Here is a 13,714-nt window from a genome sequence, read left to right as displayed (position 1 = left end):
AAAACACTGCCATGAATAAAGAATGGTATCAAAACGTCCTGCAAGAGCGACTTCTTCCAACGATCCATGAACAGTTTGGTGATGATCCGTGCATTTTCCAGCGTGATGGAGCACCATGTCACAAAGCAAGAGTGATAAAGAAGTGGCTCGAAGATCATTACATTGAAATTTTGGATCCGTGGCCAGGCAACTCCCCGGATCTCAATCCCATAGAGAACCTGTGGTCAGTCCTCAAAAGGCGAGTGGACAAGCAGAAGCCCACAAATTGTGATCAACTCCGAGGAAAATAATAAGGCAAGAATGGTTCGCCATCAGTCAGGATTTGACCCAGAAGCTAATATCCAGCATGCCAGAGCAAATTGCAGAGGTTATAAAGAACAAGGGTCAACACTGTAAATATTGACTCATTCTATTTTTTTGCCAATAAAAGCCTTTAAAACGTATGATATGCTTATCACTGTTTTTCAGTATACCATAGAAACATTTGGAAAAATAATCTACAAATACTGAAGCAGCAAATGTTGCAAAACACAAAATTTATGTCACTGCCAAAACTTTGGGCCATGACTGTACATTATGGGGACCAAATGTCCCCACAATGATAGTAATACCAGTAAATTTTGACCTTGTGGTCTTTTTTTTTTGGTCCCCATGAGGAAACAAGCTTATAAATCATACAGAATTAAGTTTTTAAAAAATCGAAAAATGCAGAAAATTTAGTGTGAAGGGTAGGTTTAGGGGTAGGGTTAGAGTAAGGAGATACAGTTTGTACAGTATAAAGTATGCATGTATGAAAGTATGAAGTATGAAAGGTCTCCATAAAACATGGAAACCAGCGTGTGTGTGTGTGTCTGTACTTAGGTATTTTGCCATTAAGTAGTTTAAGTTCTTTGTCAGAATTAATAAATGAATACATGAAATGCCCAATGTATTACAAGTATTATAGTATTATAAATAAGAACAGAGCAAATAGTCTTTTTGAATAGACTTTTGAAGCAAATAATTTCTGTATATTGATCTCTTTTTACTTGATAAGCAAGACAAACATGGGGGGGAATCCCGCACCTAAAGTGGACCAAAATAAACAGCTTGTCACCAAACATGATCCAAAGCGAGAGGAGAAACTCGGTGAGCAATAAATTGTATTAATCATAATTGTATTTGAAATCAAATTGTTTGGACTTTGTTACTTTCATTCACAAGCAGCATTATCATCACTGTACATATTGATTTTGCCTTTATTATAAGTCTTTATAATTGATTTTAAATTGATATGAATGTGTCCTCGACTCTCTTTTCAGCACTTTATGTATTTGGAGTTGGAGTTGACGTAAAAATAGAAAATATAAATCGCTTAGCATCACACAGGGACAAAGAAAAACATGTATTTAAGCTTCCAGACTTGGACGAGGTGCAGAAGATATTTGACAGAATGATTGGTACTGTATCTATAATTCACTCATATGTGAAATTTTAATATCTATTCAGCAGATTACAGTATGCCAAAATTTGAATTGTTGGATAGAGACGAGACTGTCAAGACTGCTGTATTATATGTATTTCTGATGTTTAAAGCTAGATATGTTTAATGCAATGAAAATGTGCCATTAATAGTATGTTCATTTAGGCTATGTCTGTTTGATTTACTGTAGAATGCGGGACGAAGCCCTACAAGTCCAGTCGTATTGTCGGTGGAAAGGACTCGAGTGAGGGAGAATGGCCCTGGCAGGTCAGCCTCCACATGAATACACAAGGTCATGTGTGCGGTGCGTCTGTTATCAGTAACCGCTGGCTGGTCACTGCTGCTCACTGCGTGCAGGACAGTGAAAAGTTCAAGTGAGTTCTTATGTTGTTTGGCCCTCTCCTCCCCTCCTGCTCTGATCCTGACTGAATGTTTGTTCTTTTGCTAGATATTCCCAGCCTGACCAGTGGGAAGTCTATCTAGGTCTACTTAACCAGGGTGAGACTAGTAAGTCCACCCTAAAACGCGTGAAGCGCATCATTTCTCACCCTCAGTATGATCACTTGAGCGACGACAATGACATCGCGCTGATGGAGTTGGACAGCCCTGTAACTCTCAGCCAGAACATCTGGCCCGTCTGCTTACCTGAAGCCACACATGACTTCCCAGCAGGCAAATCTGTCTGGATCACTGGCTGGGGCAAACAGAGAGAGAAAAGTGGTAAGTACAATATAACCTACACTACCATTCAAAAGTTTGGAGTCGGTAGATATTTTAAATGTTTTTGAAAGAAGTTTCTTATGCTCATCAAGGCTGCATTTATTTGATCAAAAATACAGTAAAAGCAGGAATAAAGTGAAATATTATTATTTAAATAACTGTTTTCTGTTCTAATATATTTTACAATGTAATTTATTCCTGGGATGCAATGCTGAATTTTGAGCAGCCATTTTTCCAGTCTTCAGTGTCACACGATCCTTCAGAAATCATTCACATATGCTGATTTGGCGCTCAAGAAGCATTTCTGATTATTATCAATGTTGAAAACAGCAGTGATGCTTAATATTTTTGGGGAAATTCTACAGGATTTGTACACTCATTATGAAATGAAAATCAATCGTATCAATTGCCTGATGAAAATTAAAAGCAGTTTTATTTGACATGGTGCATGCATGGTGCGAATAAATCAATCATGACTGATTCCTAAAAGTGCATTTCAACGAAAAACATAAGTCCAACATGACTGCCAGACTGGCTAAAGCAGTTTTTTGCACCTTTATTCATAAACCCTCTAGAGAAACATAAATTTAGTCAAGTTGTCTGGTAAGTGCATGATAAGACATGATGAGCTGCTCTGTTTGCCCAAACCAGATAATGAAAGAAAAATCACTTCAAAACTCAGGTTTGCAGTGAATGTATTTCAGTACAAATTAGGACATAATAAGAGCCTAAAAGTGTTAGTAAGCTAAGAAAATATCTTCTCGCTGCTTTAGATGCCATTGCATCATTGTTGCAGAAGGCCGAGGTGCGCATTATTAACAACACTGTGTGCAACAAGCTGATGGATGATGGGATAACACCACGCATGATCTGTGCAGGTGTATTGAGTGGAGGCGTAGATGCTTGTCAGGTGAAATGAAAGATCTTCTGTTTTTTTCACATTCAGATACATGTCATAGCCTTACATTTGTCAGTAATGCACATTTATTCCTCATTCCTCTGCCAGGGTGACTCAGGTGGTCCAATGACTTCCACTGAGAGCAGTGGCCACATGTTTCTTGCTGGCGTGGTGAGTTGGGGAGATGGCTGCGGTCGCAGGAACAGGCCCGGCGTTTACACACGCATCACAGAATACCGCAGCTGGATCAGGGAGATGACAGGGGTATAATGTCACAACAGTGACACGAAATGGACTAAAGCAAACAGTATCAACCTGTATTGAGAGTTATTGAAAATAATTAAGGCATTCATGTTCATTGAGTTTTATTTCAGAAGCCATAAAGATTCCTATAATCAGGCCAAATGTCCACTAAATTTTTTGTTTTTTGACTTTCATTTTCCATGAATATAATAATGAGCTTTCATAGTTTCTTCATTTATTTCTCTATGTATTTACACTCTTAAAGAGTTTTGTCTATGTGCTAAGTAATAGGAAATCATTTTATTGTTTTCATTTTTTCTGGGCAGTTAAGGTCCTGCTTGAACATTTTTTTAATTTGAAATGTATGCTGATAAAATTATATAATTTCTAAACTTTGTATGTTAGTTGCAGACTAAGTATATTTAGTGTGTGTGTGTGTGTGTGTGTGTGACAGTTTGTGTTCTTACTCCTTAGATTTATTATAACATCCATTGACATTTTGAAATATGAAAATGTCAGCATTTTTATGTTTTGTTCAAACAATTGGCAATTTTTTAGATTGTATTTTTGCAATTTTGTTTACATAATTTTTGTTTTACTGTTATGTGTATCTGTGATTTAGTTAAAATGTTATATTTTTATTTTTGTTAATGCCCTCCTTGGAGGATTGGCGTTCCCATAATGTGCCTTGATATGGTAAATTCTTTGATAAACATTAAAAGGGAAATTCTAATCTGCTTTGTATTTGCTTATTTTTCATGTTGTGAATTCAGGGCTTGATGCTACATTTTAACAAAGTTATGACAAATATTACAGTTGCATCAAATACATTTTAAATATAACAAATTTAACATGTTAATAGGTTAACACAAAAATGAAAATGTCTAAAGATCAGTGAATAATTTTAATTATCTAAAGTATCTTATTTTTGTTTATATATTGTACAATGATATCGATGTAATGCCTTATTTCTGTCCATTTCTATTACCTGTAATGTAAGGCTTGCAATTATTATATTTGCATTTGTGCATTTAAAATTGGAAAATAAATTCATAACTAAACTTGTATTTTCTTATGGAGGATGAAACCATATTATAAAATAATAAAGCTATTATAAAATATGATGATTTTGAATTTTCAAAGGCGAAAAAATTTGGATGAAAACGTGTGATGTGTGATGCTGCATCTTTGCCGCTAAGTGTAGTGCAACAAAGGAAAAATAGAAATATTTGAATTTCTTTAACATTTTCGTATTTCCTCAACTATTCATTTATTCATTCACTTCCACATTTAATTATATATTTATTTATGCACGAATATATGGATTTGTCTTTATTCGTTCATTTGTGTGTTTTTATTTAATTATTCAATCTGTACACAGTAGTAGTAGCAATATTTTTGAGAAATCATTCTTTTACAGATGACAGACCGGAAATGTGCACCAATGTTATTATTCCCACCGCCCTTGTGCGGAGCTAGCTAGCATATTCATTCCTAATTTCCACCAACATTCATGGTAAGATGCTTTAAATATTTTCTTGATATACGTAAAACAGATAAACGAAAACGATACATTTGGTTAATTTAATCAGAATAGATGTAAAGGCTGAACGGGACGGTTAGCTCGTTGTATTAGCTAGTAACGTTAGCAGAATTAGCAACACATCAAAGATAGTTATTACATGTGTCTTTTGTCATAAAAAACATACCTACAAGTTGTCAATACAGTTGTCGCGGGAAATAATACGCGGTTTCATCGTTTTTTTTTTTCTATTTTAAATTCATCTGGTGTGTTGTTCTTAAAATGTAATACGCAAGCGAACATGCTAAAGTTAAGTATCTTGACAGTTTGAATGTATGTTGATTTTGTTGTCATTTATTTAATTATCACAAATGGTATATTGAATACAATTGTGTGAAATGCAGCAATTTAATAATTATATATTTTAAAAGGCGAGTTAATTACTAAAATAATACAAAATACTGCTTTTCATATGTCTTTAGACCTGTTTCCTCCTCAGTTGATAATATTTAATTTTGTAAACGCACAGATACCGTTTTTGCTGCTGTGAAGGGTTAGGTAAAGATGGATGCATTGGATCACATGTTAACAGACCCACTGGAGTCTGGAATGGACCAGGATGGACGTGTGATGGAAGAGTGCATGTTGGGAACCCGTAGAGTTCGGGTTCCTGAAGATTTGCTGGAGGACGTGAGTTAGTAGCCTTCTTATTTATTATTTTATGAAAACATGAGAGTAAAAACTAAACCATCCGTTTATCTTGTGTGCATTTGTGTCTTTGCGTAAGAGCAGCCAGAGATATTCTTCTCAGTGATGAGTGAGAGCACATGGACAGATGTGCTCACAGATGCTCAACGGACACATCTACGTCAACTCCTGCCTCAGTTCTCCGATAATAACATCTCAGAACAGAACAGCATCATCAGCGACCTTTTTAACAACCAAAATTTCTTCTTCGGAAACCCCTTGCACATTGCCCAGAAGCTGTTCAGAGGTTACTCTCTTTTTCTTTTTCTTTTCAACCCTTGTATTTTAAAATACAACTTTAACTTCACTAAAATACAATTCAGAATACAATTTCATGCATATTAGTTTGTTCATCTTTCCTTAGATGGTTACTTTAACCCAGAGGTGGTCAAGTACAGACAACTTTGTGCTAAATCGCAGAAAAAAAGACACATCTACTCCCTTCAGCAGTACTACCACAAATTACTCAAGCAGATCCTGGTTTCTAGAAAGGTACAAAGAAATCACAGACTTCACAGAAAAGCTAATTCAGTTTCTGTAACATGGTCAATGTTTATCTTTCCATATACACTGCTGTTTAAAAGTTTGAAGTCAGTAAGATTTTTTCTGTTTTGAAAAAATGTAATACGTCTGTTCAGCAAGGATGCATTAAATTGATCAAAAATGATTAATGAATGTTACAAAACATTTATATGAAAATGAAATACTAAATACTAGTTAAATACTGTTCTTTTAAATCTATTCATCAAAGAATCCTGAAACAATGTATCATGATATCCTCAAAAATATTAAGCATCACAACTGTTTTCAACATTGAAAATATTAAGAAATGCACATTAGAATGATTTCTGAAGGATCATGTGACACTGAAGACTGGATTAATGGCTGCTGGAAATTCAGCTTTGGCATGAATTGCATTTTACAATATATTAAATAGAAAACAGTTATTTTAAATTACAATAATATTTCACAATATTACTTTTTTACCATGTTTTGATCAAATAAATGCAGTCTGGATAAGCATTAAAAACTTTTAAAAAACTTCAAAAAATCTTACCTACCACAAACTTTGGAAATATAATCGAGTAGCTGGTGCAACTCTATGTAATCTACTATTGAATGCATGTGGTTTCTCTTGTAATGCAGGAGTTGCTGGATTTGGCGGTCCGCAGTGGACCTGAGCTTGCGGTAAAACGGCGGTACCCTGCCCCCTCTCATAAAGAGATGCTGGAGCAGAGGGTGAGATGTCGAGTGGGTCACATACTGAAGGATGTGAAAACAGAGTGTGGGGACAGTAATGTGTCATCTGATGAAGATGGTGAGTGTGATGTAGGGCTGTGCGATTAATCGAAATCGCCATAAAATCGCGATTTGAGCTTGTGCGATTTCTAAATCACTTTATAGCACGATTTTCCGCGCCCCCGACCTCCCGCAGTATGCTAGCCGAACCAATCAGAATGCAGTGCGCCTAAATGGAGCACGAGAACAGAACAGACCGGGCGGGCATACAAACGTAACGCCAGGTTCACACACTCCGTCTGTGGTGCGTATTTTTTCCGCACCCATGTTAACGGATCAGAGCGTTCACACTGCACGCGATTGCGGTCGGGCAGTGCGCTCCAGGAGCTCACAGTCATTTCTGCTGTGCTGCACGCGCTGAATTAAAGTGACAGCGCATTATTCGCGGTAAAAATGAACATGGATTGACACAGAAATTTAGTAATTACACCATAAATGCATATAATTCAAGTCTACTGTTTCACAGTCAACACATGGCTTTTTGGATAAACAAGGCAATAATAGATGGCACTCGTGGTGGTAGTTAAACAAAGTTATATTTATTGAGTTTAAACGTGAATATGTCTATGAAAGATTGTATTACTGTACTGTGATAAAAGAGAATCACAATGCTGAAAAAGCATTTTCAGAAACAGCGTTTGGATTTGAAATCAAAATAATGGATAAATGTTGTGTTTGTGGTAAACAGCCACAAACATCAGGAGCGGTCTGCAAACGCGTCCTGGGTGAAAGCAAAATGAGTCCGTGCTGCTTCTGCACCGCATACACATGAGACATGTTACAGCTTTTTGATAAATCTCTAATTGGTTTTCTTTGGGAAATATGTTTCAAATTCACACTGAATGCATTAATGACTGTAAAGCATGTCTGTGTGTCAAAATCGTGATTAAAATCGAAATCGCAAAATTTATCAAAGAATTCGCGATAGGTTTTTTTTGTCCATATCGCACAGCCCTAGTGTGATGCAGTGTGAAAACATCTTTTTCAGCACCATTATTCTTTATTGTAATGATAATTGATATGATGATCATGTGTTCATGCAGATCAAGCAGATACAGCCTCTTGGTTGCCTGTTCCTCAGTCGCCTTCCTCCCCAACTCCAACTGTCTCTCTCAGGGTGCTACCCAGCCTTTCTACTCAGGACATGAAAACCAGAGGTCAGTTAAAGCTTTAGCTTTAACGCTATATGAAGTTATAAGAAGCTAAATATGATTTTCCATGTAGACAAGCCTGAGCTGGGTGAGAAGGAGCTAAGAGCCATGCTGCACAGACACAGAGAGAAAAGAAAACGACAGCCAGTAAGTTGCCTAAAGGGGTCACTGTTTTATTACTGTATTCTTTATATTCATTTTTCCACTTGATGTCCAGTTATAAAGTTTTGTCATTTTTAGTTAGTTTTATTCCTGCTGCACCTTTAAGAAACTCTGTGATGTCACCAAGTTTCAAAAGTGCAGAACAAGCCATTTTTGCATCTTATTTACAATAAATGGTCGTTTTTAACGGGGAAAATTTAAGTACTTAAAGATACAGCATGTTTTAATCGGACATCAAGCCCAAAATTACATTGTGCACTAGGACAGTGGTTTTCAAACTGGGCTCCGGGGACCTCCTGGTGCTCACAAGGGAGTGCAAGGGGATCCGTGAAAGATTTTATAGAAAAATAGTGTAAAAAAAATTACAATTAAATAATAAAAAAAGAATAAAATAACTAAATACATGAATAATAATTTGAACAAATAATATTTCTTACAGTACTGTAGTGAGTAGAAAATGTGATGTAACATAATAGGAACTAAATATTTACAAATTACACACACACAGGGTCAAAATTTACAGGTATTTATTACTGTACTTGTGGGGACATTTGGTTGTCATAACCTAGTAAATACCAGTACACACACATACATTAACAGTATTCACACACGCATATGTTCACAGTATAAAATTATTACTAGGTACATGAAAATATATAGCTGCCTTTTAAATTTTGGGATGGGGGGTCCCTCCCATGAGGGTGATTATGTTTGGGGGTCTGTGGCATCTAAAAGATTGAAAAACATAGCACTATAAGACCAGATATAAATAAGTAATGATGTCATTTTTAGGATCACCCTGACCTGATGACCTCTGACCTCCATCTTGGTGATATCATGACCCGAGTCAACATCGGCAAAAAAGGATCAGTTACAAGTGAGAATGATGCGTTCATTTGCTTCTCTTAAATATGAGATGCATGAATTATCGCAGCAGGTGGAAATCTATGTGCTCAGTGTCTGTGCTTTTGACCCATAGATGTATTTGACCTGGCTTTACCTAAGAAGAAGATAAAGGAAGAGAGAAGGAAGAAAAAGATGCGGCCTATAAAAATGGAATCGGAGGAGGTCTGCGATGTTCAGATGTCTGCCACTTCCGTGAACTCAGGTCTTGCTGATGTCCCCACTGCTCCTCCACAAAGTGTTAAAGAAGAGTAGGTCTTTCTACTGTACATAAGATACTTTGTTCACAACTCTCAGCATTTAAATATCTCACACTTATCCGTTTTACTTTTGTACAAAAGGCCCATAGATGAGTCCCAGACGAGCCCTGACACAGTGGAAGAGATAGCTATGAGCTTTTTTCATTTGCTTGAGGACATCCTCAGACTTGAAAGTCTAGCAACATCTTCAACGGTACATGTAGCACCTTTGTATACATATATACAGTATTGGTCAAAGGATTAGACACATTTACCTATTCCATCACACTTTAGTTTGGGGACCAATTATCACTATCAACTAACTATTAACTGCAACTTTTGCCTTAATAAACTCCTAATTTGCTGCTTATTAATAGTTATTAAGGTAGTTGTTAAGTTTAGGTATGGGGTAGGATTAATAGGAAAGTGTTAATATGTGCTTTATAAGTCCTAATAAACAGTCAATAGGCTAATAATATGCATGCTAGTTAATAGTAAGAATCGGATCTTAAAATAAAGTGTTAACATTTATTCTTTATCATTACAATTTTCCCCATTTTGTTGAATATTTAAGTCAGAATAATTAAATAACACATGCAAGAATAGGTAATATGCAATATAAAAAATATACAGATACATTACTGTTTAAGTTTAATACAAAGTAAGATTTCAGTAGTGAGAGTTTTTTTGGGGGGTGTTGGGAGGGGTAAATCAATATTCTTTCTATTCTGCAAAGGATGCATTAAGTTGCATTAAACAATTAAAAATTGCTATACATTAAATTCATCATGCTTTTGCTCTGCACAGTCTTCTTCATGGGATGCATCCTGGGATGCTTAAACAATTTTGAAGGACTTACCATGTATTTTGGCCAGTTTTTGCCCTCTTTTCCTTTATTACCAATGTCCAACTTATTTAAAAATCATTTAAAAGTTGTAAATAAATGAATACATAGGCATAATTTAAATTTCTAAACTAATTTCAGCATTTCCTTTAGACCAAATGTTTTTGTAATCATGAGAAATATACATTCAGTGTCCAAACTTAAAATCTGAAATATCATGTTTTCAGAAATAGCTGAAGGGAGTTTAATAGTATTTCACTGACCTTGCTGCTCATCCTAAACATGAAACAATTATTGTGGTTGTCCCTTTTACTGTTGCTCTCAGGTGGAGGAGAAGGTCCAACAGTGGCAGTCATCTCCAGCCAGCACACTCAACCCCTGGTTCTCTATGGCCCCCTGCTGGTCAGAGTTGGTAGTTTCTGCTCTACAGTTTCTCGCTGGAGAAAGCAAAGGTATACCTGAATTGTTAATTTTTTTTTTTTTTAATGAAAAATTCCTGAAGCTGTCATTTTTTATTTATATTTTGAATGATGCATGTTGATATTTAGGCTTATGCTTGATGTCTCTGTTTCCTGTCAGCTGGTGTAATGGCTCTGCCTACTGGCTTCGTACCTTTTGTGGAGTTCAATGAACTTTCCCAGCAATGGAAATGGATAGGTACGATGCTCTCCCCTATTTTCCTCTGCTTGTATTTTGCTGTTATTAAATGGAAACATAGGCTGTTTAAATGTATAAGGTTGCATAATACACTACCATTCAAAAGTTTGAGCTTGGAATGTTAATTTATTTGATTAAAAAATGCAATAAAAATAGTAATATTGTGAAATATTATGAGAATTTCAAATAACGGTTTTCCATTTGAATATATTTTAAAATCATTCATAATTAAAATCATTCTGATATACTGATTTGGTGCTCAAGAAACTTTTTTGATTATCAATGATGTTGAAAACAATCATGCTGCTTAATATCTTTGTGGAAACAGTTTTTTTTCAGAATAATTTTGTGGACAAATATAAATTGAATGCTTTTACAAAAGTAATATTCTAATCATTTTTCAATGAGAACTGCAGTGTGCACAACTATTCTGTAAGACTTTTTAAATTACTTTTAATAATCAAGAATTCATAAAATTAATCAGAAGTGACTAATGAATTCTTGCAGAATAAAAGTAATTTAAAAAGTCTTAGTGAACAGTACACTCCAGTTGTCTTTGAAAAAATGGTTAGAATATTACTTTTGTAAAAGCATTCAATTTATATTTGACTACAAAACTAATTTTTAAATTGGTGTCTTTCAGATGAAGGGGTTTTTAGATCATGTGTAAATTCATACATTTCATGCTTTGGTTCATTCATGTATATCAAAACCATCAGTAGTGTGCATTTCTTTACACTGACATTTACAGGTCCAAGTCATGAGGCAGACAAAGATCTAAGTGCCCTGTGCCAGTTATGGCTGGAGTCAAAGGATCATGTGATTGTCAAGGTAGTAAACATCTAATAGCTTTTTCATCTAAACATCTAAACATCTAAAAGCTAAGCTTTTTCACAAAGATGTAATGGCATACTCGCCGATTTCTGATTCTATGTTTGTTTTACAGCAAGAGGGAGAGGAGACCGCAGAGCTCACTCTGCCAACACCCAGAGTGTGAGTTTGACAGTGGATTACAGTGTGTTTACTTAACCATAAGTGTCATAATCGAACAACAACTCCTTTGTCTTTTTAGTTGCGACTGGTGCACACAGGCATGGCATTTCATGCTGTTTTTTCCTATTCTTTATTAGGTGGACTGATTATGTGGTGAGGCCTAGTACAGGAGAGGAAAGGCATGTTTTTCAAGAGCAGGTTAGTGCTTGGGTCTCACCTACCCTAAACCTACCCTACCTTACCCTGTCAAACGCATATTTTTTACATTGTTGCACCGCTTGTGGAATGTAGTCTGTTATTATTCTTTCAGTCACTGAAGTGTTTGTGTTTTTAGGAGCAGCAGCGTTATGATCAGCCGCATAAAGCCTTCACTTACCGAATGCACGGCTTTGAGTCTGTGGTGGGACCAGTCAAGGGAGTTTTTGACAAGGAGACATCGCTCAATAAAGCCCGAGAGCATTCTTTACTGCGCTCTGACAGACCAGCTTATGTCACCATACTATCTCTTGGTAACCACTGGGTCCTCTTTTTTTTCTTTTTGCAGTTCTGTTAGGGATGTGTTGTACTGACATGGTTTATTAAACCATGTCAATACAATCCGTTATTTATTAAGATCCTTTTTTCTTCCCAATTTCTGGTGTTAGTTCCTCAAAATAATTAGTTATCAGGGATAGTTCACCCAAAAAAGTCATGTCAATGTCATTCCAAACCCATTTCTCTAATTATTATGACAAGAACGGTCAGTAGAAAGAAGCTCAAATGGGTTTGGAATGACATGAACCATGTAAATACTGAAGGGATTCTCAGAAGGGAAAATCAGATTTGAATGGTCTTGAATTGAGGTTCAGTAAAGAAAAATAAAAGGCAGTTTTCTTTTTGCAAAAACAGTGCGAGATGCTGCTGCCAGGCTTCCTAACGGAGAAGGTACTAGAGCTGAGATTTGTGAATTACTCAAGGACTCCCAGTTCTTAGCCCCCGATGTCACCAGCGCTCAGGTCAGACATGTTTTATGCTGCCGTATTTACTATTATAACACATTAGTCGTTGTAACACTTACGCATTTTGTCCATTTTTAGGTAAACACGGTGGTGAGCGGTGCCCTCGATCGCCTGCACTACGAAAAAGACCCTTGTGTGAAATACGACATCGGCCGCAAGCTGTGGATCTACCTCCACAGGGACCGGAGCCAGGAGGAGTTTGGTGAGCAACCCTGGCTGGTAATAGGGCTGGACAATAATTCAATATCAATATGTATCGCGATATAATTTTTTTCAATAACGGTGATATGATTTTTAAACACATTTCCGATATTACGATATACATTACCAGTGTTTCCCATACATTGATTTATTTGTGGCGTTTGACTTCATTGAATAAACATGAGCACTGCACGTTTCAAAATCAAAACACGTCGCGGGTGTTTTATATGAATGTATCTCTGAAGGGAACCGACTGTCTTCAGAAAAGTTTCGATGGCATTTTCATTTTATCTGATAAAGAAGCATTCATGAGCGGAGCTGCTTTGATTACAGCCGTTACTGGAGAAACCGCTAGTTTTATCACTCTAAAAGCGCCTCCTGCTGGCAGACAATCAGTTTGCATTTTCAATAAGCCCATCTCCAGCAACATGTTTTTGTTGTTTTTTTTGTTGTTTTTTTCTGCAGCAACTCCGAGCACTTTTCATACCCTTTTTTTCTGGCTAAAGCCCATTTGTTTCAATCTATAAGAATAATCAGCCTACACTACCAGTCAAACGTTTTTGAACAGTAAGCTTTTTAATGTTTTAAAAACAGTTGAGTACATTTTTTTTACAGGATTCTTTGATGAATAGAAATATCCAAAGATCAGCATTTATCTGAAATAAAAAGCTTTTG

At 36.1% G+C, this 13,714-nt stretch overlaps 2 protein-coding genes across 4 annotated transcripts in view; both read left to right on the top strand.

Annotated features, from left to right (window-relative positions):
• LOC107756066 (complement factor B-like) overlaps nt 1-3,486 on the top strand; it is a 7,037-nt gene extending 3,551 nt beyond the window's left edge. The window contains exons 10-15 of the mRNA XM_016573039.1: nt 1,041-1,128; nt 1,302-1,439; nt 1,653-1,836; nt 1,911-2,182; nt 2,956-3,092; nt 3,189-3,486. Of these exons, the coding sequence (XP_016428525.1) occupies nt 1,041-1,128; nt 1,302-1,439; nt 1,653-1,836; nt 1,911-2,182; nt 2,956-3,092; nt 3,189-3,350 (981 nt within the window). The 3' untranslated portion in view covers nt 3,351-3,486. The remainder of the gene's footprint in view (nt 1-1,040; nt 1,129-1,301; nt 1,440-1,652; nt 1,837-1,910; nt 2,183-2,955; nt 3,093-3,188) is intronic.
• A 1,276-nt stretch (nt 3,487-4,762) lies between these two features.
• The window catches only part of LOC107756114 (nuclear factor related to kappa-B-binding protein-like), a 27,358-nt gene continuing 18,406 nt past the window's right edge, over nt 4,763-13,714 (top strand). Inside the window, exons 1-18 of one of the 3 annotated variants that reach the window (XM_016573118.1) lie at nt 4,763-4,839; nt 5,375-5,535; nt 5,638-5,839; nt 5,957-6,084; nt 6,739-6,910; nt 7,944-8,048; nt 8,116-8,189; nt 8,997-9,081; nt 9,184-9,358; nt 9,449-9,560; nt 10,516-10,642; nt 10,770-10,847; nt 11,599-11,678; nt 11,794-11,840; nt 11,978-12,038; nt 12,175-12,349; nt 12,729-12,835; nt 12,917-13,040. In XM_016573118.1, coding sequence (XP_016428604.1) covers nt 5,410-5,535; nt 5,638-5,839; nt 5,957-6,084; nt 6,739-6,910; nt 7,944-8,048; nt 8,116-8,189; nt 8,997-9,081; nt 9,184-9,358; nt 9,449-9,560; nt 10,516-10,642; nt 10,770-10,847; nt 11,599-11,678; nt 11,794-11,840; nt 11,978-12,038; nt 12,175-12,349; nt 12,729-12,835; nt 12,917-13,040 — 1,978 coding nt within the window. In that variant the 5' untranslated portion in view covers nt 4,763-4,839; nt 5,375-5,409. Of the gene's footprint in view, nt 4,840-5,374; nt 5,536-5,637; nt 5,840-5,956; nt 6,085-6,738; nt 6,911-7,934; nt 8,049-8,115; nt 8,190-8,996; nt 9,082-9,183; nt 9,359-9,448; nt 9,561-10,515; nt 10,643-10,769; nt 10,848-11,598; nt 11,679-11,793; nt 11,841-11,977; nt 12,039-12,174; nt 12,350-12,728; nt 12,836-12,916; nt 13,041-13,714 lie in introns of all 3 variants that reach the window. The other 2 variants (XM_016573116.1, XM_016573117.1) reach the window with 2 other exon arrangements.

This window comes from Sinocyclocheilus rhinocerous, unplaced genomic scaffold (assembly GCF_001515625.1).
Source record: "Sinocyclocheilus rhinocerous isolate Xijiao unplaced genomic scaffold, SAMN03320098_v1.1 scaffold682, whole genome shotgun sequence".
NCBI lineage: Eukaryota > Metazoa > Chordata > Actinopteri > Cypriniformes > Cyprinidae > Sinocyclocheilus > Sinocyclocheilus rhinocerous.
The sequence above is the reverse complement of the archived record's forward strand: the minus strand, read 5'-3'. Positions and strand labels throughout refer to the sequence as shown.